At 40.4% G+C, this 22,898-nt stretch overlaps 1 protein-coding gene across 3 annotated transcripts in view; it reads right to left on the reverse strand.

Moving 5' to 3' along the window:
* Nucleotides 1-22,898, reverse strand: part of atp8a1 (ATPase phospholipid transporting 8A1) — a 110,057-nt gene that overhangs the window by 66,292 nt on the left and 20,867 nt on the right. Inside the window, exons 3-11 of one of the 3 annotated variants that reach the window (XM_085429072.1) lie at nt 14,944-15,043; nt 12,334-12,432; nt 8,826-8,871; nt 8,645-8,685; nt 5,359-5,432; nt 3,746-3,815; nt 3,539-3,666; nt 2,812-2,923; nt 2,327-2,492 (exon numbers count right to left, since the gene is read on the reverse strand). In XM_085429072.1, coding sequence (XP_085285198.1) covers nt 2,327-2,492; nt 2,812-2,923; nt 3,539-3,666; nt 3,746-3,815; nt 5,359-5,432; nt 8,645-8,685; nt 8,826-8,871; nt 12,334-12,432; nt 14,944-15,043 — 836 coding nt within the window. Of the gene's footprint in view, nt 1-2,320; nt 2,493-2,811; nt 2,924-3,538; nt 3,667-3,745; nt 3,816-5,358; nt 5,433-6,126; nt 6,201-8,644; nt 8,686-8,825; nt 8,872-12,333; nt 12,433-14,943; nt 15,044-22,898 lie in introns of all 3 variants that reach the window. The other 2 variants (XM_085429073.1, XM_085429075.1) reach the window with 2 other exon arrangements.

Genomic DNA, 22,898 nt, shown 5'->3' on the forward strand with positions numbered 1-22,898 from the left:
GTGATTTACCTTTCCTCAGCTTGCAGGAGGTGCAAATGTTACCTTCCTAAACCCAAGCCTTGATCTTAGCATTGCGGTTGAGAGGGGCGAGCCCTTCCCCATGAAAGAACGATTCCAAAACAAAACAAAAAAACTGAATGGCACAAAGAGTGGCAGTGGCAGAATGGAAGCTATTGCTACAACAACACATGTAGGTGGGAAAATGTTTTCAGAAGTGGGGGGGGACAAACAGATGCTCTCAAGACAAAGGAGGGAGATTCAGTCCATAGCACATTCTCAACCAAGAAGGAGTGGAAAAGAGTGGGTGGATTATGCCAGCACAATAGTTTGGGTGTTAATGACCATCACCTCACTTCAGTAGTCGTCTTATTATGTCACGCAGAAATGCTGCTATCGAACAACAGAGTGACACTGGATCGGACCAGCAGAGCAGCATTAAAACCTTAGCAAACAGGACATGCATAGGTCACAAACCAATCTGATGTCACTTGTATGTGAAAGTAATATGTTCTAACCAGCTGAAGTGAAGAAACTTGCACAAAGTTCACTGTAAACTGTTTGGTTGCATCATTCTAATTACGTTGTTTTAAATGGCGTGTCTATGCAAGAGCGAGAAAGCCTTTCCCCCTCATCATGCTGCAAGCAGAAGTGACAAAGTGTCAGTTAGCATTGCAACATTTGGAAGAACAGTCAGCATGACTACCTCCAGAAAGAGTGTAAGAATCAGTAACCATACATTCTTGTATTAGTTTGTCACGATTTCAACAACAAAATCTTTTTTTAAACAACATGCACAATCACAGCTTTCTGTTTGTGATGTGTGTCGGGATCTTTGCATTTACTCTTGTAATGCTGTTGAGTGGGTGAAGTTACAATAATTTAAGACAACAAGGCAGCGTGGTGAAATTGCATGTTTACGACGTGGCAGTTTCCCCACCTCTCTCTTTTACCACAGGTTGGATAATATGCACTGGACAGAGCCTCAACAACTCCTTATGGAAATCAAATCAGTCTCAAGATGGATGCTTGCCTTATAATTTACACTCCCCTCGACACTTTGATATGGAATCTTTTAAGAGTGGGTTTTAATGCCACTGAGGACAAAACCCTGAGAAAACCAATGAAAGCCAATGGAACACCTCATCAAAAGGGTCAGTGTAAGTCATAATGTAAGCTTGAACTGACCAGGGCACAACCTCTCCTACACAGGCCTATCAGGGTACAGAGTAATGGCCAGAGGGTCACGATAATCACTTTGCAGACCAGGTTCAGAGCTTCATCACAGCAGCTGCCGCGTTAAGGAACTGAGCAGCACAAATTCTGAACTGCAATAACGTCTGTAATGTCAACATTAAAATTGAGCCATCTTCTATTATGGTTTGAGAACAGAAGTAAAAACTGAGCAGCTTTTCACTTCTATCCCTCCCCACTCTATCTATTCTTTGAAAAATCCACACAAGGAAAGATCGCTGCAGAAGCATTTAGAAAATGTCAGTTCTCGTCCCTTGGGCTGCACCACATGTTGTGTTCAGGCAATAAACACGTATAAGCCTCCTGCCACGAGAAGCTTCCCGAACACAACCTCATCTCCCTCGCAGTCAAAGTAAATGCTGCTCTTTATTTCTGGTGAAAAATGAGGTGGGAACAAATGATAGTCTGAAGCTTGGGAGCTGCAAAGCGTTTAACGTGACACAAAAAATGAAAGAAAAGTGAGACACTGTTTTTAATCAGGCACTGAAAAAAAGACAAAGGAAAAAAAACTAGACGAAGGTATAAGAGAGCTGGAGGGGAAAACCTATCGTTGGATCCCTGGTATGTGCTTGTCCATGGCATGGGCCCGTACAAAGTAGGGCAACCATATAGGGGGCGAGGGTAGGGGGCTTCATTTGCTTAGCAAAGGCAGAGCTTCAGTAAGGGATTAGTAAGGGAGGGTCATTCACGGATGGCCAAGGCTTTTAAATGGTTGTTACCTGGAGCTGTTAAAAAAACGACAACAAAGAAAACAACAAAATCAAACAGAACATTAGAAAGGAACAAAAAAGTACAGCAGCGCAGTGATATTCAACCATTTTTTCCCAATCACACTCATTCACGACACATTTATGCACGTCACGACTTTTCTCATTAACAGGGAATTCTCTTATTCCCACATTGCCACATATTTCACTTGTAAAGCGAAACACAGTTTTAAACTGAGGCAACACAAAAACGCCACGACACATACCAGCATTTAGGAACTTAAAATGACAAAGAAATAAGCTGATATGAACAAGTGAGACAAAATATGTGGAATTAGATGTGCAGCGTAGGCTGTCGGGACTCTTACAGTTGAGATCCATGTACCAAGCATCGTTGCCATACTGGCCCTTCCAAATGGTTTGGCCAATGGAGCAGACCAGAGAGATGGCCAGCAGGCATCCAAACAGCACAAGGATCTGAAAGTTGGTGATACGCTCCACGTTGGACAGCTTCAGAGGAGGCCGCGTGGAATTCTGGGTAAAACGTGAAAAAAGAGATGTGGTAAAAAAAACCAGAAGTAGAACAAACAATAGTGTTTCTCTGTTGTTGATGACAATATGAAACCCAAAAAACATGATCTGAGTCATAATGACAAACCACTTATGAGCATGTGAGTACTAACGCTTGAGAAGCACCAGTAGAAGCAGCCTGGCATACAGTTTGTACAGCATATATTAATTAATCAGTCAGTTTAACAGCTTTGGCCCTGTAACATGTATAAATACGTCACTTCTGCTCACAACAGTGATTGTTTTACTATTTCTACACAAATAATCCACAAATGTGCTTCACCTGCATGAGCTTTGTGTCATGTCCTGTGTAGACTACCACGCCGTGGATCCATTGTGTGTTCCTCAGCTGGGCTCCTCTCAGTAAGATCTGGTCTGGACCCAGTGGTACCGTGCTGTATTGAGAAGCACGGCTGACATTTTGCTGTTTAAATATCTCACCCTATCTCACCCTCAGTCAATAATTGTTGCTTTTACATACAACTAGTGAATTCATATTACCCTTTCAGACCATGCAAACAATAAGCGTACTCAATAACTGAAATGTACGGTGCTGTGCACAAGCATTTTCCACTTTCTTGTTTTTTTCTGCATATTTGTCACATTTACATCTTTCAGATCATCAAACACATTTTAGCATAAGACAAAGAATGAAATCATCATTTGAAAATGACATGGCTTATCTTTGTTTCAAAACAATTCCCATCAACAGGAAAACCCTTGATTTCCACTAATAATATTCATGTAAGAAGAGCTTTATTGGAACAGACTCCCAGAATGAAGATATGTTATCCTAGATATCCTAAAAGCATCCATCCAATGCATTTTCTCTACAATGGAAACAGATTCATAATTAAATATCACTGCAACAACGTCTTTCATTTATTCAGCAGAAAGATAAAAGATGCCCTGAAACCTCATAATTATTCTGGCTCTGTTCCTAGCTAATGGACTATTAAGTTAGTGAGAGGAGCAGCGAGCCAGTCACAGAGCTCTGCATCTGAGCCCACCTGTGTCCATCCAAGCGGATGTTCCCAACAAACTCATACAGATGTCGGTTTGGGCTTTCGCACTCCATCCGCCCGGACAGACGCATCAGGCTGTCAATTTCTTTTATGTCTGCAGTCACTTGGAGTCCCTGTTGGTGTAGTTACAGCAGCATTAAAACACACTGCATACAATGAGAACTTAAGAAAGACTAATAAGGAGATAGTCACCTGTCTGATTTTGAGGTTTGTTTCTCCATCCAGGTTAGATGTTTCAATGTAGCACATACCCTGTGGTTCACTGTTGTGGGGGGAGAGGGTTTAGACATTTGTGGTACGAGAATATAAGAGTAAAACTCTAAATTCAACCATATATTACACTATATTCAACCTGCTCTTGTTTTATATGATTATAACTATATATTAAAATCAATATGCAAAATAGTACTGATTATTTAGTAACTATTAGACAATAAAGTAAGTATGAGATAGAAAATGGCTATCACAGAATAGCAGCAGAAGATTAAAGCACTGCAAACAAAGATGCTATAGATCATAGGTGTCAAACTCTGGCCCGTGGGCCAAATTTGGCCCGCAACCTAATTACATTTGGCCCGCGAAGCCATACCAAATTACTATCAGAGCTGGCCTACTGGTATTACACAGCTAATATATATATTGTTTAGTATTAAGCTTTGCTTGTTCCATATTCAGTTTTTCAGCAAAACGTGTTTGAGTCCATAAGAAAAAATTCATTCTTATATCTGGAGGAATAAATATATTTCAATAAATATTAACGTTAGCCCGCGACTTTGTTCCAGTTTTGAATTTTGGCCCACTGTGTGTTTGAGTTTGACACCCCTGCTGTAGAGGCAACTCGGGAACTATATCAATGTTTTAGTGAAGTTAGCCATTTAATCGTACAGTAACACTCTTAGGAGAGACAACATCTTTGTTTGGTGCTGCCACTAAGCTTAACTGTCTTTCAAGAAAAGTGAAAGTACATTGCAAAGGGACAAGAGTAAAAAGAGAGAAAACACATCAGAGTGGGGCGATCTGAGCGAGCAAGCATACCCAGCACAACGAACAAAGCAGACATACAGACTCTGACAGACTCTGGGCACAGGGACAGCGTTGGAGCATGCCAGTTGTTAAGGTGAGCTGGGTCGCCAGTTAGCTACTGTCTTAAATTACCAATGTATTTACACTTAAGACAGTGACGCTTTACTCAACTGGTCAGCTGTTTTAGCCATCAAATAAGTTTTGTTTCATGGAAATGAGCAAAAGTCTATTGCAATTGTCAGGAAGTGACTTCTAGAGTAAGACTCTGTGCAAACTACCGCTTCGGTACGGAACATGCAAAGTTGACAAAACTATGAATCCGAGATGATTTCATCTTGGAATGCGACTGCATGCAACCTGCAACATTAAAACAAACTGCTGCATTCAGGGTGCCTTACAAGCCATGCAAGGATAACATATTCAAGACCCAAAGAAAGAATCTACAAAAAGGAAAACATGATCCTTTATGTCTAGATGCTTCATTCACTCTGAGCACTGTTAGAAGTTTCAGCCAAACATTTAAACGTGTCACATAACTGTAACATAAATTGTAACACAATAACTGCCAATGCCATGGCTGCTAAACTTCAAAGCGTGGTGCTCTTTGACCGAGGCGCTTAAATATCTGGTTGTTGCCAGCATGATTGCAGGCCTCGTCCTTCCACGAGTTTGGAAAATAAAATCTATCTCACTGTTTCAGGAGGATCTCTCATTCCGGTCCGTACACACAGCCCCTATCTCTCCCACTGCTGTTTTGTTCTCAGTGTTGCTTGTTTCCTGACCTGGATGACAGAATGACGAGGTCAGCCGGGAGGTGATCCCCATTTGCCGCTCTGATTACTTCCCCAACAGCCACCTGATATTACCAACCACGCACCAGCAGGGGGCGAGAGAGAGAAAGTGTGGCAGTTGTTCACACAGGAGGGGAGGGGAGGGTAAGAGAGGATGAGGATCGAAAAGTAGAAATGGAAAGGAAAAAAATAAATAAAGAGACAAACAGCAAACACATAAGGGGAGAGAGACAACGGTTTCAGTTTTTGGTAGATGAGAAGAGCACAACCATCAGTCCTGTGTGGTCAGAGGTTCTGTTCCCCTTTTCGGCAAACCATTTAGAAACAGCAAAACAGCTGGCAGCACTTGGATGCTGTCCCACCAGAGGACATGTTTTAACACAAATGAGACTTCCTTATCTTTTTAAGAAGAACTTCGGAACAATATTCAATAGATTTTAAGAGGGTAGAAAAACACTCAGAAGTTCTATTCACAGCAGGTCCAAATGGTTTTTGAAAAGGTGAAGGAGGTGGGTAGCCTCATGATTGATCAAATCTAATCAAAAGTCACATTACCATTACCCCACCTAAGCAAATGATGGTTATCCTGCCAGACTGCAGAGCATTTGATCATATTTAGCATCTTTTACATACCTTCAAAAGCATTTTGACAATGTGGATTCAGTAAATTATCTAACCATCACTTCCTTAGGCAGAGCGGAGATAGAGCAAGAAGAAGAAAGAGAGAGAAGTTCCCCACAGTCTGGCAGGCTCGTATACCTGGATGATAAAATGACAGCATCCGCAGGAACGAAATCACTGCCATTTACTTTAATAATATCGCCCACTTCAACCTGTGAAAAGAAACTGATTATGCTGTGGGACGCCAATAAAACAGCGTAAAAGAAAACATGAGCTCAACATTAGGTGCAAAAACTTCACAGCTTGAAAGAGTAGACTGTAAGCACATTAAAGCCCTAGAATAAAACACAGTGGAGAAACAGCTGGAGTCCTCATTCCATTAGAGCCAAACAGGAGCACCAAAACATTCACCGGAAAACAAAGCAACAATTTTACATTTCAAATACTACTGAGACCTGCACACTTTACAGCAAGTGACTCTGTGATGCAAAAAACAGATTGTGTGTGTCTAAGCCAGATCCTCAGTGGCTCCATGGTGTAGTGGTCAGCACTACACCATGGAGCTCCAGTTTGACACCGGGAGGAGACACAAACTCGGCCTCAGGAGGTCACAAGCTAGTGTTTTCCTAGTCATACCCCCGGGCTTGCATGAAACGCAGATCATGCTTGCATGTTTGATTTGGCACAGTTAGGCGACCCTTTAGGGAGATAAGGGCTGGAAGCTATCTAGGCTCAGAAATTCTTAGCAATAAAAAGATTAATATATGCTTACAGCTTCACAACTATTCAAGAACTAAGAACTGATCTGAGAAGGAAGCTGTGTTTTCATAGTTATCAGGAAATGCTGCATTTGAAAAAGCAGCATGGAAAGTTTGGTGAAGAAGACAGCACATGGATCCATTTCCTTTACATGTAGAGTGATCATAAACCTGCAGTGTGGACCTGTCTAGCTAGCTAATCACACTACTTTAATTTGAAGGCTGGCCTTGTATTCAGGTGTCAGGGTAACAAGCTTACATTACAGTGAAACACGCTTAAAGACTTTTAGCAGTTAACTAAGATTCCATCCAGCAATCAAAAAAATCATTTAATATCTTTTATGGTTAAAATTTTAGGACATTTGAAGAAACAATATTACATAAAAACATACAAAAATAAACCTAAAACCCACGAAGATCCACATCATTATAAATTATGACTTTGTTGGCAAACAAACAGCAAAGACAAGTTGATCATTTTGACCTCATTCAAGTTGCCCTGAAAGATTGGGCGCCAAAAAAGAAGTTTGGCACAGAAGCAGCTTTTACAATATGCATGATGAAGACGCTAAAAGCATTAATTATTCAAAACATAGCTTTTTAGAGAATCTTTCGTGTGGGTAAAGCAAAGGGACAGTTACATACCAACGGGTAGCACTGAGATTTCCTCCCTGCTGATAATTTATTGCATGAATCACATGTTGTATTAGATACAGTGACACTGCATACATCCAAAAACTCCCATAACACAAACTACAGTGGTGTGAAAACGTGTTTGCCCCCTTCCTGATTTCCTAGTGTTTTGCATATTATTTGGATTTTTTCCCCTTAATAATAAAAACCTTCATTTAGGAACTTTGTGTTTACTTGGATTATCTTTGTCTAATATTTAAATCTGTTTCAGGATCTGAAACATTTAAGTGTGACAAACATACACACATACAAAAAAAAAGGAAATCAGGAAGGGCCACCACTGCATATGTATGAGATTATTCCAGCGGTGACTGTTTGTATGCATCTGTATGAGATGTAGTTCAGTCGTCTCTGCAACAATAACAGTTGCACTTACCCACTCATCCATCTGTGGATGTGTCAAATTAATGTTAACATTTCTTTTCTAATGTTGTTCACTTATGAATCTGCGATTTGGGACAGCAACATGTTTACACAGACCATTCACATCCTGTTGTTATTTCAGTTCTCAACAACAAATTAAAAAATGCATTACGTCTCATATCACAGACAGCAGCAAGGAGAGATTTGGCTAATGTTGCACCGCTACATGCTGATTGGAGCTTTTAATGGAGGAAGCAGCATCACCATTTATTAAACTGTCTGGTGTGTCTTCTCCACACCGTCTGCCGAACGGCCCCAGCCACATTAATAGAAAAGTTTCATTATGAAGGATTCTCACCGTCCTCCAGCATTGCCTTCTAATGGCCGCCCACATGGAAATGCTGGATTAATTAGTTTAGGCAGGATAGTTTTGGGGGGGTGAGCTTTCTGTAAATGACGACAGCATAATAGCTTGTGAAAAGTTGCTGGATGGATGACAGGCTCGATGCTCCGGTTGAATGAAATTTGACTGGTTAGAATCTTACAATAACGATCTATCTATATATGCCTGTATTCACCTCCTCCTTAACGGGTGGATCTAAAACAAAACTTTGCACGAACATCATCATGCATACAGAGATTATTAACATGTGTTTTTGTTTTTAAAAATCCAGCACACTGTGCTAATCTCAGTATCCCTCTGCAAATGCATGAATGCCGTGTTTTCCGTAACTTCACATCCACCAACAGAATGTTGTTCGAGTCGCAGCTAAAAACAGAATGAAGAATTTGAAATGACACTGGAGGATTGTGACTAATAACGGCACACTGTGGAAACATACCTTCTCCCAGTGCACGATCTCCCAGGCACCATTCCTCAGTACTGTGATGAGTAAGGAGAGAGATGTGGTAAGTCTTATTAGGTCTCATTGAGACATACTTGCTTCCTGGCAACATGAATCCGTTTATACGACACTAAATAAAGGGTCAAGTTGTCTACAAGAGGAAAAGAGTTTTGAATACCTTGACATTCCTTTTTGTTGACAACACTGTCAGCATTGTGACGTTTCTGTAAGGAAAAAAGAACAACACACATGCTCTGATACATACTATTTTAAAATAATGATCTGAAAGAAGTCAGAGAACAACACTTGGGGGAAATCATGTCTTAGTAATCTACACGTATGCAAAAACAAACCCTAATTAACAAATTTCCCATGTGTGGGACTAATAAAGGTTATCTTAATCATACAGTCGTGGATTACAAGTGAACGCCCTAAAATTTGCTGACAGAAATGTACTGAAGAAGCTGACACTGTCCATATCACAGTAAGAGAGAAGGAGACTGCTATTTACAGTTCCTGCAGAGACACTAGAACTACAGTACAAACCCTTGTGTCACGCAGTGTTTTACCCAAAGTGGCCTAAAGTATAATTGCTGCACTAATAACAAATGCACACAGCTGGCAGGTGGATGTTTGACTCTAAAATGAATAACTATACATTTTGTGCTGCTGATATGCAACAACCAGCTATTTCTCGAATCTTTTAAAGTAATGAATTGATCCCAAAAATTCAGAGATCAGCTGATGTGAAACAAACAAACAAACCCATCAGCTGCTTCACATTCACGTAGCTTCTCCCTTCGTTCGAAACAAACCATACTGCCTGTGACCACATCAAAGTTCAACTCATCAGCATTACTTCCCTTCTTGTTGGCTGAACAGTCATGCAACATGCTGTGACTTTAACAGCTGATTCCAACAGACAGCTTGTCAGCTAGCATCACGGTGAGTAATAATGCGTTTCTGCATCAATCTCATATAAATGATCACACTGTTTTAAAACGCAGCTCTAAAAGCAGCCTGTGTCTTACTTAATTAACAAGGAAAACGTGTTTACAAGAGGAGGAGGTCTTTTCTCATTTAAGCTAATTTAACTTTTTTGAGTCATTTGAGCTACTTTAAAACACTGACAGTAAAGGTGAAGTGAGTCGTGTCACCAGGAATGAAAGGCTTTTAGCTTTTAGCATCCTACGAAGACTATTGTGTATATCCCCTCGTTCTTCCCATATGTGCGTTTGTTCAATTTAAAACAACGTCGTTTTAAAATTCCTGCAACATGCTTGTAGTGTATAATTAAAAAGCCTGCTGTGTCACGCGGCCTTCACCACCCTCACTATGCCCAGGAAAAAAAGAATTACTAGTAGAGACCTTTGGAAAGCTCATTCATCATCCCTTGTGCGAGAGCTGTCAGCTAATTTGATTCATCCACACACTATTAGGTCCGGCTGCACAGACCCTCTTCTATTCAGAGACGTGTAGGAGGAGCTGAGCTGTATTTGTAGCTACTTCACAACTTATACTGCCTTTTCTCAAATCCACTGTCCTTGCCTCCTTTGCACTTTGTGTCCCCGTGGACACGAAAAAAAGGATCTGCACGGTATTTAGATGATGTGTATAATCATAGTGCAGTAGAAGGCAAGCAGCGCACAGAGGTTATGCGTAACTACTGCAGTATTAGGTCTCTGTAGACCACAGCCACAGAGGGGAGATACAGAAAGCAGTGAAAGATAAAAGCAGCTACTGCAGTGTTACCTTGATTAACCTGCTTCAACATGGACCTAATGAGACATTAAGTAGCAGCGAAGGACGTTTAACCACAAGGACAGAAACAAGATTGTCTTTGCTCTTTCAGCTGCTTGTTTTAGGTGACTATGAGAGCAATAGGAAACTACACTGCTGTGTAAAACTGCACCACACACTATTGTTAAATACATCAAGGTATTATATTTCTGTTTCTCTACCATTTTTCAGCCAGCTGAAGTACAGCCCGAGTCTGCTGCTGCAGAGGAGGCTGCCAGCAACAAGGTAAAGTACGTGCTGTGCAGTGTGTGTCCATAGTGCATGATTCATGAAGTCAGGGGTCGATGTTGCCCTGTCAGGTCAACTTGTGAGAGACAGCGCAGCACAGGGAGCAGACGCGTGCGCAGGTGACCTTCAGCGATAAAGACGGAGTCATCACCACTCTGTTCCCATGTTTTTCACAACAGGCCAGGAGAGAAAGTGCTGCGCTGGTTTCCCTCAGCATGAGATAGCAGCTAATAGTATAGAGAAAACTCCGCTGGGACCTGCACAGAGGATCGCATTGCAGGGTCACTGCAATACAGTAAAATGCAACATTCTCTCACTTTGTTCGGAATTGCGCGCATCACGTTACTACACCACAGTACGCGAACGCTGAAGCTTCCAACTTCAACTCGAAAAAGATTAAACCGCACAAAAGCAACTATTCAAATCAATCTTCCTCCTACATACATATCAAGCATCTGTTCAACAGCTCCGGCTTGCTTTAGGCAGACCGCTGTTTTGTTTTGTTGCTACTAGCTGCCTCTGTACACGAGCATTCAGTATCTAGGTTAATTGACTGAATGAGTACTCAGGGTGCAGAAGGCACAGCTGTGACCTCTGAAGTGAGTGTGTGTGTGTGCACGGAGATGTCCAATCGTGTGTGTGTACACATGTTGGGGTGTTTCCTGCTGTGGTCACATAACCATCACTGCCTGATTCATGCTTCAAAGAAAACAGATGACATAAAGCGAAAGACGATCACAAACTCCTGCAAAGGGGACTGGACTATTTTAACCCTGGAGAACCCATGGGGTCGGCTCTGACCCCATGGGTTCTCCAGGGTTAATTTGGATTTTGCTCGATGAATTTCATTTACTGAGGCAACTGAACTTTGATAGGTTGTGTTAGCACATTTTTGTGGTGCAATATATTAAGGCATGCATGTAGAAAAGCTTTAAAATTCTGTGCACAAACTGCATAAAACAACATTTTTTAAAAAACCCACTACACTATAGTTTTGTCTGTACTGTCTGGATTGTATGGGGAGCTCCATATGATACCTGATTTGCACATGCTGCTTCAAACCGAATGCAAATTTGGCCTTCAGAAGTATGTTGATTGCCTTTTGATAGTTGCTGACAGCATGATTTTTTTTAATCAGGGTCTTGCTGATGTGCATTTATTAATTCCTGCACTAATGATGCTTTTCTAGGCCGGGTGGGTGATGGCTCTCAAGCAACGACTGCATACAAATAATGGACGTTAACCACTGTGACTGTGACCCGAGTCACTGCTTTGTGGAATACCATTCTAAAGCCATGCGTTTGGAGCTGTAGTGATTTAAGCCATTTCAATAATACACCTCAGTTTTTAGACTTTATTAAGAAACGCTGCTGCACAAAATCAATGAAACACATAAGCATGGCTCTTCGGGCTTTCACTTTAAGAAATAAATAGGTCAAATTACCAAAAACCTACTGCCAGCTCATTAATTGGAAACCAGACTTTTTAAATTGTGGACCTACTGCAAAAAAAGTGAGTGTATATGTATGATAGCCCATGGTTTTAGACTTAAAAGTCTAAACTTTGCACCCTTTATCTTTGTCATTTCCACATTTTCCAAAGCCATGCAGTGGGCCGGACTGGGTCCAGGCCGGTGTAGTATTCCAAGCCAGTCTTACCAGATCCTCAATGATCTCCTTGACAGCAGCCACCACCAGGATAAATAGTAGCGGCACCAGAGTGGTCCAGCGACCAGTGGGAGACACATCTGGGATTTGCTAAAAGAGACACAAAAAGAAGAAACTCAGTTGAAGCTCGACTATCAAAAAAGTCACAAGGATTTTGGTCAGTAATGACATGATGACTATTTAACACGATTAGTTAGCAGTCGTTGTAAAAATAGTGGTTTCGCTAAATGTTGAAAAAGAAGAAACTTTTTATTTAACTGAACTTTCTTGAACGGCGCTGAAAGACAAAAAGCATTACTGCCAACCAGGAAAGGCACAGCAACCATTTCATCTCAACTTTAGTAATCAGTGATAGCCAAATTTAGTAACTGAAAATAAAAGCTTATCTTATCACGTCTCAGCTAGGTGACTCAACAGGAGAAAAAGAGTCGCCCTAAACTACCACAACTTCAATTAAATAAATTGTGATCATTTTTGTTACTCTCTCAGACTGGATATGTGCATGTTACAGAAAAACAGATATTGATATCAACATTAGCATCAGAATTCATGTTTTATTAGCTTGACTTATTATTTAACACACTCAAAAGAAAAAAGATGCAAATTCTGGGTCACATCCAGCACAAACAACTCTCTTAGTACCTTTATAATTCTCTCATTACCCCTGAATGTTTAATTCTTTTGGCTACCCAAGTCTTTCGACATTAACAGCCAAACATCAGCAAAATTAGAGCCAAGCCGGGCCTCGTGAGACAGCCCCTGTTACACCGCTAGAAGGAAACTTGCATGAAACAGATCTCTCGTCTCTCTCATCTGCATGGATGTTTTATTCAAGGTCGCAGCATCGACAGGGCAGGTAACGAAGACTCGCACTGGCTGCTGTTCAAAGCAGCTACTTCAAGGTCACTGGAATGAGTCCTTTCCCATCCTTAGAGCTCTCATTAACAAGAGATAGTCTGTCAGGATGAATATCAGCAAAGACAGAAAAGGAGTGCTATTGAGCTTTCCTTTGGTCCACTTTTTTATATCTTTCCTGGTAAGCTCTGAACACCTGAGATATGGATTTCAGCTTCTTTGAATCATGTAGCGATAATTGGCGGTCGAGGCTTTAAGTTCTCAAAAGGGATTAATGTTGTCTTATGCAGCAATCCACTATAAAGTTCTCTGGGCAAGAAATCCTTTGTTCTGCTAAATCAAAAGCAGTGCCAGCAATGCTGAGATCTGTGGCTACTGTTGGGAAATAATCAAAACATGACCACAGCTGATAATGAGAAAGAAAGTGAAACCCTCTTCCCAGGAGAAGCTCGTTTCTTTAAACAAATTTAATGGCTAAAGATTTGCATATCATCCCTGACCCATTTTCCAGTGTGGCTCTCATTCACTACTTGTGTGTGTAAGTCAACGCACAACGCAGTTCCTGCACTTCCTAGTCCAAAACATCACCAACCTGTAGTATCGCTGCACCCCATTCACAAAGCGTGTACACACAAATCTGTTTGAACCTAATAAAACGTACGAAACTTTCACACACAAATTCCTGGTGTATGAAAACACACAACAGTAACAAAACACAATTGGGAAAAAAAGAAATGAAATACTCACACACAACACAGAGATCACACACAGTTTTAATGCTTAGCACAGCAGAGTAGGGTCACATTTGAATTCTAAAAAGCTTCATTTCATAACCAAATATACCAACAGTCTCCTTGTTTGTTTTAATGTAATAGTTACGGCAGTAAAACTAATTTTACATTGTTCTGCAGATTAGTCTGTGTGCGGTCGGGGTAACAACCAGCTGGTAATGTTGCAACAGTTTGCCACATTAAACGTTGCCATTACTCAGTGTGTGTATACTCACTTTTGCATTCATTAAAAGCAGGCTTGCATTTTTGCTGGACGTCACTTACACTCAAATTTCTTGGCAACATCCCAGTTATTGATGTTTCTCCAGTAACTGCAGTGAGTTACTCTTAGCTTAAAAGACCTGGCACTCCTGGTGTTTCTGCTCATCTTTTATTCATATTTTTCTAATCAACATATCAGCATATCAAACCATTGCTTTTTCCCCTCTTCTATTTTTCCTGTTTTTTCCGTTTGTAAAAATAATAGGTGCAATGCTTTGTTCAGCTTCATTATTTCTAAATATAGCGGAAAACGATGGAAGCGCGGACGTATGCAGACAGCTAGCACCAGCCCTATCGATTCTGATTCACTACTATGCTGCTGAGCAGGTTTCATGAACCTGATAATAACGTCTAAGAACTTACTTTGTGTTCCCCTGTAAGAACATTTCCATGACCACATTAGTGAACGAGGCCTATTGTGACGAGCCCGTAGATAAATCTCTTTTCCTTTTCAAGCAGACACACACAGTATTACATGTATTATTCATGATCAGGATCTATATAAAGCACTGCATCTGCATGTATGTTTGTGTGACTGAGTGCATATGAAATTACAGACGTGACCGAGAGAAATGGAGTCTAGGTCATGGTGTACGCTTAAAAAAAACATGAAAAAAAATGAATTAAAAAAGTTCAGTGGAAAGAAAGGAAAGTGATGAGAGGTGATGTAATTAACAACAAAAACACATCTTACCTGAAGGAGTGCAATGAAGAGGAAAAAGGCATTGGCTGCCCTCCTGAACTGTGAGTACAGGAATCGAGGGAGGAAGGTGAGGACATTATATTTTGCTGTGCTGAAGACCAGATCAAGTAGAAAACAAGGCCATGGGTAGAGGGAGCCAGCATGGATATGAAAGAGAGAGAAGACAAAGTAAACATTGGTTAATTGTAATAATCCAGTAACTCAGAGAGCATTTGGCAGAAGCTGACCACAGATCACAACTGACCCTGCTACGTTTACCAACAGTAACATCATCACACTAGTTACCCAAGTTACCCAATTTCAGTGGTAGCCATACATGCTGATGCTATAACAACCATATGACCATATATTTTAGTTGTCGTCCATCCTCTTTCAGGTCTTCTGGTATTGCTGAAATGGCCAGTGCACTCCTTTTACTTTTAAGAACGTACCAGTGTTGATCTGGCCATTGCTAAAGATTTTGCTATCTCAATAATATGTTTACTTTGTTTTTCTGTCTAATGATGGCGCCCCAGACTTTCCTTAACATCACTTTGAAAATGTATTTGAAAATTCCAACGAATAGCTAACAAATACAAGTCCAACTCTAAAAACCCAGCAGGCCTCACCTGGCCATGAAACTCACTCAATGATCCAGTTACCTTTGAGCCTCTAAAACAGGGATCTATGTAACTATAATTCCTAAACAGACAATACGATACTTTTGTTAAACACTGTGCTTCAGTCACATTGATTGTTTGATGTAAAATGCATTATGGTGATGCTCTAGCTGTACTTGTTGTGAAGCCATATATTTAGATCACCCTGGACATATAATTGCATAGCATTAAGCAGCTCCTTGCCCCTCCGCCCACCCATTCTACGAGGTCTTTTGCGATGCAAAGACTTGTCTGGATGTGCGACTGATGAACAGCAGAGCCCAGTGGACTCAGTGATCGTAAAGAATAATTAGGAGCAGGAAGTTAGCTGGCAGTCGGGTCATAAAGACCTCCTGGCAGATCTGTTGGTGCTAGGCTGGTGGAGCCATCAGCAGCCCCAAAGTCAGGCCTCCAGCAGTCTGATTTACAGCTGTGTTAAAGGGTCAGTCAGAGCAGCCACTTTGGGAGAAGATTTATACCATAGAAGGATGCCAAGCCACTGGCAGGGCTTTGCTTACTCACACGCAGACCAGAGCCTTTAGACATACACATGCAGAATATCAGCAAGTACAGTGCAACGAGCATATGCAGTTCAACATCAGTGATATCATTGTTTCCCTCCTGTTAGTCTGAATCATAGATGACAAGCATATTTTTTGCAATTTCACTTGTAGCACACCCAGAAGCACAATGTAGTCGCAGAAAAGCGGACAAGCTTTAAATTGCAGCACGGAGGAATGAAGAAAATAAACACAGTAACTGTCATCATGCCGGCCTGGTACACACTGCATCTGTCTGGCAAAGCAAGAGAGCAACATGAAGGCATTGTTCTGACAGCAGTACAGTGTGATACCAGCCTCACAAAGACCCATCAGAACAACTCTTCCTTTCATTGATACTTGGTCTTGGACTGCATATACTTCGTTCAATTTGTGTAATAATTAAAATCTCTGGGTAACCTGTAGGTGGGGTTTTGAGCAGGTGTTCCATGTTCACTCACAATGCCACAGCAGCAGCAAGTTAGCTGGAGAGCTAACACAACAAGTTGGAAGCTAAGAGGCAAACAGCAGCATTTCAGAGGCATTTCAAAGCCGCCCGCTTTTCCTTTTTTACCCAAAGTTCAGATGATGAGGCTTCAGTGTCTCTCAAATTCCCCTCTCATTATGCTTACTCAGAGAGACTCGTGCAAAGAGGAGTGGAAGACGTTCGTTTTTATGACACATTTGGTAACATAATGTCATCTTCAACTCGATTAATTATTATCTCACTTCACCTGCTTCTGTCAGCACACAAGAAACAAACTATTACGACTCCAAGTGACAGCATGCAGCAGTCAAAGCCAAACTCTTAGTATAAAGATCAGAACAGGAAAAAGCTAGATTTGCACATTCCTACTTCCTTAAAACACAACAAACAGGCTAAAACAACAACTGTACACTGAAGCAAAACTGAAACCAAGTCGCTTTATTCGGGTAGAATAATTATACATAATTACAATCATCATCAGAGGAAACTAAGACTAAAAAGTCAACCAACAAGTCAGACATGCAAATACAAGGAAGGAGGAAGAATATTTTCTGTGTCCCTTTGTTTGTCTGATTGGTTGAGAAAGAAAGACCTGGGTTTTGCTTACACACCATATTCTGTTGCGTCCGTCCTCGTCATCTGATTTGCTGAATTTCTGTAATGTCAGGGTTTGTTTTTTAAGTAAAACAGTTTAAAAGGATCAGGTTTACTGCTTAGTGAAAATTTTAACTGTATTTTACCCATTGATCACACACTTGCACTCCTTTATTAAATATTTTGCCATACATCATACAGCTAAAAGATTACCACGAGTACCTTTAAATTAATAAATGGCAAGTCCCTTGGATATTAAACATCTAAGCACTGTGGTGTATACAGTCTGCCCCTGAGATACAAAGAACGTGTGGCTGGGGATGCATCATGCTCTCTGTGATTTATTTTCTTCAAGCCTTCTGATCTCATGGGGGTAAGCTGCAGAGCATATGCCCAATCATCTCTGGTTACCTTTGTACACAGAATCACTTCCAATAATACATCTTAATGGATGATTATGGATCCTTCATTTTGTTTCCTGGGAGTAAGCTGAGATCAAGAAGATATGAGAGGAGCACTTCCTCCACTTACTCACAAATCAGAGTATAATGTTATTATGAAAGCCTATTTTGTTTGTTTAATCTTTGAATAAGATTAGTGTGCTAGTTAAAAGAAACAAAGAGACAGCTAAACATTTTCAACCATGCCTCTGCCATTTATTTAAACATAATATCATATTTCATTAAAGAGTGCTAATTAATAACAATAGTTGGCTCAGATCCTGCAGTATTAAAGAGAAAACAGTGACCAACATTTGGTGACAGTGGAAAGGAAGAACCCCATGTTCACAGGAAGAGACTTCCAGCAAACCACTATTTCTTCACATCGTAGCTCACGTGGGCTTAAGTTACTTTTCACCACTGCTCGTTGGCAAACACCATAGAGTGGATATGAAAGATGAATAATGCTTCTGAGTCTAAAAAGCCAATGAGGACATAAACCTGTACTCACCTTTATAACTCGACAGGGCGACTCCTCTGGTTTGAAAAAAGACGTTTGTCTCTTTAAATGTTAGTCGTACTCAACTCACTTGCTCTGTGATTCATAGTCTGAACTGCTAGTTTCAAGTCTTAGTTAACACAATGGCACGGTTAGTTTTAATTTATTTGATTTTTCAATAGATTCCCCATTAGTGTAGATCAGAATAGTAAAGCAGGGTATGCTTCAGATCGTTAACAAGGCTGTCAATGAATATAAAAATTACAGAAGAATTGTTAAAGAATTTTTGTTTTTATTATTCTGAAAATCAGTATTTGATTATTGAAAAACATGACAAGCAAAACAAAGACATCTGAAAATAAGTTGACATCATGGCGGCTGTATTGTGTATAGTGAGTGTTTAGCATGTTTAACCATCATTTGCAGTATTATTTACAGTATATGGCTCGTATTGTTTTACTAACACACAAGCATAGGAGGGCAACCCTGAAGAACAGCCAGCAGATGATTAATGTCTCCTGCTGCATTACAACCTCTAATGAGTGCCACTATGAGCACATTATGGAGTTTTCAGCCATGCGTGTTTCCAGGGACCACAAACAGGAACAAGGTTAACCAGCTGTGGACTCAGACCGGAGAGACCAGATGATGACACTCAGTAAATAAGCTTAAAAGCCTAATCGCGACCCTGCCTCTCTGCCATATTGCATTTGAGTCTGACTGAAAACTTTTTCTAAATCCTAACATTCGTTCTTCAGCATTCATGTGTACAAGCTGCATTACAGTTATGACACAGTCTGATCTGGACTGATGTTATTCTGGATTAAAAGATGCACTTTCTGCCTTTTTCAGACGTTCACATAGCTTTTAAGCAGAGAATAACCATACAGGAATTAGAGTCAGACATGTTGAGTTTTAGTTTAAAGTCTAAAGATCTCAGTGAAGATTGTGTCAAATAAAACTGCTGCAAAGGTGTTGACTTTCTTGTCAACAGAAACTTTAGCTTTTCGGCCTTGGGATTCCACCGTCAGCGGAACCACACGCTGCCCTGGACTGTGTGTCTGACTGCAGGTAATTTGTGTAACAACTGATCGGGACATGTGCAAAGTTTTTGGGCCCCTTATCTGTGTTCTTATATTTTCATAATTCGTGTATAGCTTTGAGCAACAGCACATTGAGCCCATCTCCCTTTGTTCAGCATTGCTGTCATGCACTGTGATAACCCCTCCCACTCTGCTTATTTTTTTTATCTGCATTTTCTTCCTGGTTTTGTGGTGGATGCGGGTCCAGAGAGCAGCACGCCTGTCAGCAGCCGACTGATAAAAAAGAGAGCTAGTGCACTAACTCTCTCACTCTCTTCCCCAGAAACCAAAAGCTCGTGTCTTGGGTCTTGGTTGCTTGGTTCTACCTTTTATATTTGGCATTCCCATATTTACTATACTACTGCTAGTATTAGAGATGGACCGATCCGATATTACGTATCGGTCTGATACTGACCTAAATTACTGGATCGGATATCGGAGAAAAATAAAAAATGTAATCCGATCCATTAAATATCACGAAAGCACCTCACAAAACTTGCAACACGCCGTAACTCACCTCAGAACGTTAGCACGTCGGAGCAGTATGCATCACGTGATAGAGCGGCTGTGGCATGCGGGACCTGTCGGTGGTCTGGATAGCATGTGGAGCTTCGCTAGCAACCCGGCATTTCATCTCCGACAAAGTTATCCCGAGAGAAGTAAAGCAAGTGTGTAAGTCCATCTCTGAATGTTTGTAAAGCATTCCTGCGTTAAGCTTAACAAGCGATATATGGAGCGACTGCCTCTTCTTGCTGCTACTTCAATCATGAAACTGCTTAATGATCAGCTGATCGGCTTTTCTGTCGCGAGTCCGTCTCTCTGGTTTGTTTTTGGCCCACTTTGCACCAGAAAGAGGAAACCAGCGGCTGAACAACAGCAGCACGTTTAAGCTTGATCAGCTGTTGTTAGAATTTATTTAATATTACTTTCTACTCCAGGATCTTTTTCTACAGCTGACGCTGGTAACTGTGCAGGGGCGGATCTAGCAAAGTTTAGCCAGGGGGGCCGATAGGGCATGAACAGGGAAAAGGGGGCACAAAGACATACTTTTCTTTCTTATTCTCATTTAAAATGTCGAGCTTTTAATAAATAATTATCCGAATCTTACACCCAAAGTTTTAATTTGATGTAAAATGAATAGAAGTCAATTACTGTATATAGTAACTATTAAGTCTAATATATATACCCTAGTAAGCTATAGTACTTTTTCCTTTGGGAAGGTACCATCTGTGCAGTCTGCAATTTTGTTGAAGAAAGATGTTGAATCTATTTAATATTTCTTGAAAAATAATTGATTTCTGTGTATTTTTTTTCCACACTGCATCAAATTAAGGTTGGTTACGTCGATTAAGCATCATGAGGTGGAGCGTGAGGGGTGGTTCCCTATTTTTTATTTATTTATTTTTGTTGTTGCTGGGAGTTGGAACCCTATTAGTTAGGTTGCTTAATATTTATGCTAAGTACTCTTTAAAATACCAGAATAGGGAGGATGGTGTAGGTTTAAGTTTATTAGATTGATCAGTATTGCTGAACTATGAAATATTTTTTTTTTGCATACAGGTATAACAGAATAGCTTTAGTGTAGTTGTTGTTTTAAACTTGAGTATGAACTTATACAAAATGCAGCAAGATATTTAAAAAAACTGTTTTGTTGATTAAAAAACACTATATCGGATTCATATCGGTATCGGCAGATATCCAAATTTATGATATCGGTATCGGTATCGGACATAAAAAAGTGGTATCGTGCCATCTCTAGCTAGTATAGTGATGTGTTCTACATTTCCTTAAAGCAAGTTTCATGTAATTGTACAAATTCTGAGTTATTTAAATTCACCACAGTCTGTGTGGTCCTACTTGTCAGCAGATTTGTGACAGCACTGAAGCTGCCTAGCCCCTCAGTCCATCAGCATGCAGTGAAACCTTCGCTGGTTTTCCAGCTCACACGTTTTTATAAGTAGGTCTCTCTTTCATGTCAGCAAAAACTCTTTTTTGAATAAAGTGGCTGCAGGAAACAACCCAACATTTTATTCTGAAAGGTTTTTTATAGAACTTTTTTCAGGTTAATAAAATCTCTCCATCTCCTTCTTATATATCTTACATTCATAATAATGAATACATCATTTCTTTAGGATGAATGCACTCTCAGACAGGATGCTTTGATAATGTTCGACTTGGCTTAGACACTTTAGGACATTGAGCCATTATGTCTCAATGTCCTCTCAGATCCTTGAGATGTTCAGTGTCTACGCCACATCAGTACCTTTACATTAAAGTATTAGTGAATCGGGCATGGCGGGCATCGCATGCATTATATAATTAACTTGACTCATTATTCACAAAACTTCAAATTTTATTTAACAGAACACCAAATATATCAAGAATAAATCCTACGCAGTAAAGATTAGTTGCTGTGATTCAGTAAGTGAGACAAAATAAGCTACACATACCAAAACAATTAAAGTAATTTGCATGTCTGGGTCACTGTGTGTTTGGACCCACGTCAGTGTGCGTCTATTCATATGTTCCTTGTTTTCCTCAAAAGAGAGAGCAGCATTTCCTGAATGCTCAACAGGAAAATGGTTTGCACAGCCACTCCTCTTTGCCTGTCAACATCCCAGCAATTATTCGCCTTTCCATTACGACCAGATCTGCACGACAAACTGTGCAGCTGAACAAACAATTCACTAAAACCCTAACACAGGACGCAGACCCATGATGCAGATCCATTAGCTAACAGGAGAAATATGCATGTGATGGTGGACAATGACATGTAAGCAGTGGGAAGATGTGTCAAAGACCATGCAACATTGGAGACAGCAACAAATCAGGTCTCCGCTTTAAAGCACAAATAAATCTTTTTCTAAACCCGCCAAAGACGAACCTTCATGAACACAGAGTCAATCTGCAAGCTGTTCAATGCTGAGATAATGCCATATTTATTATTATTAACATCTAACCTATTTTAACCAAAGTATGTTCATATCATCACTACTGTCTTTGAACACTTAGACGGCTTAGAGTTGGTGTGACACAGCACACATCAGGCCACTGCCTTCAGCAAATGTTTGATGCAATCTTAAAAGCCATATTTCTTAAACCTCCAGTGCTTTTTACTGTTATTCAAATATCAATCATATGGTACTCCAAGCAGATTTTAATATGTATTTTGTCTCACTGACGATGGTCTTTATAAGTAATAACAAAACTAAAGTAATGGAGATATTAATAAAATTAACTAATAAAAGTTAAAAAACTAAACGCATATTTTTGACTGTGAAGCTGAGAATCGGCCTCACAGAGTAAAACAAACTGTGCTAATAAAAAATATACCTCATATTTACTGTTGTCTGATTTATGTTGTAAACTCATGAAGCTGAGGTAACAATGGGCTCCATCCTAGTTTGCTTCTTTCTATTTACTAATCCAGCTCAGTTTGTAGCGGTCTCTGTGTAAGCACGCTGTTTGTGAGGCAGGAATGGTAACCGTAACACTCCTTGACAGAGGGAGGCCTGACCCAACAATCTTGACCTTTAAAGCTAAAAGCACTCCACTTCTCCAAGATACGCAAGAAGATAAACAGGCCAGTCTGGGTATATGCACTGATGCAGCACCAGCATTACAAATCTTGCAGGTATCAAATATCATATGGCTAAGGGTGCTGTCA

This window comes from Rhamphochromis longiceps, linkage group LG2 (genome assembly GCF_057381845.1).
Source record: "Rhamphochromis longiceps isolate RC_006_pf linkage group LG2, R_longiceps_female_GT1.1, whole genome shotgun sequence".
NCBI classification, from domain to species: domain Eukaryota; kingdom Metazoa; phylum Chordata; class Actinopteri; order Cichliformes; family Cichlidae; genus Rhamphochromis; species Rhamphochromis longiceps.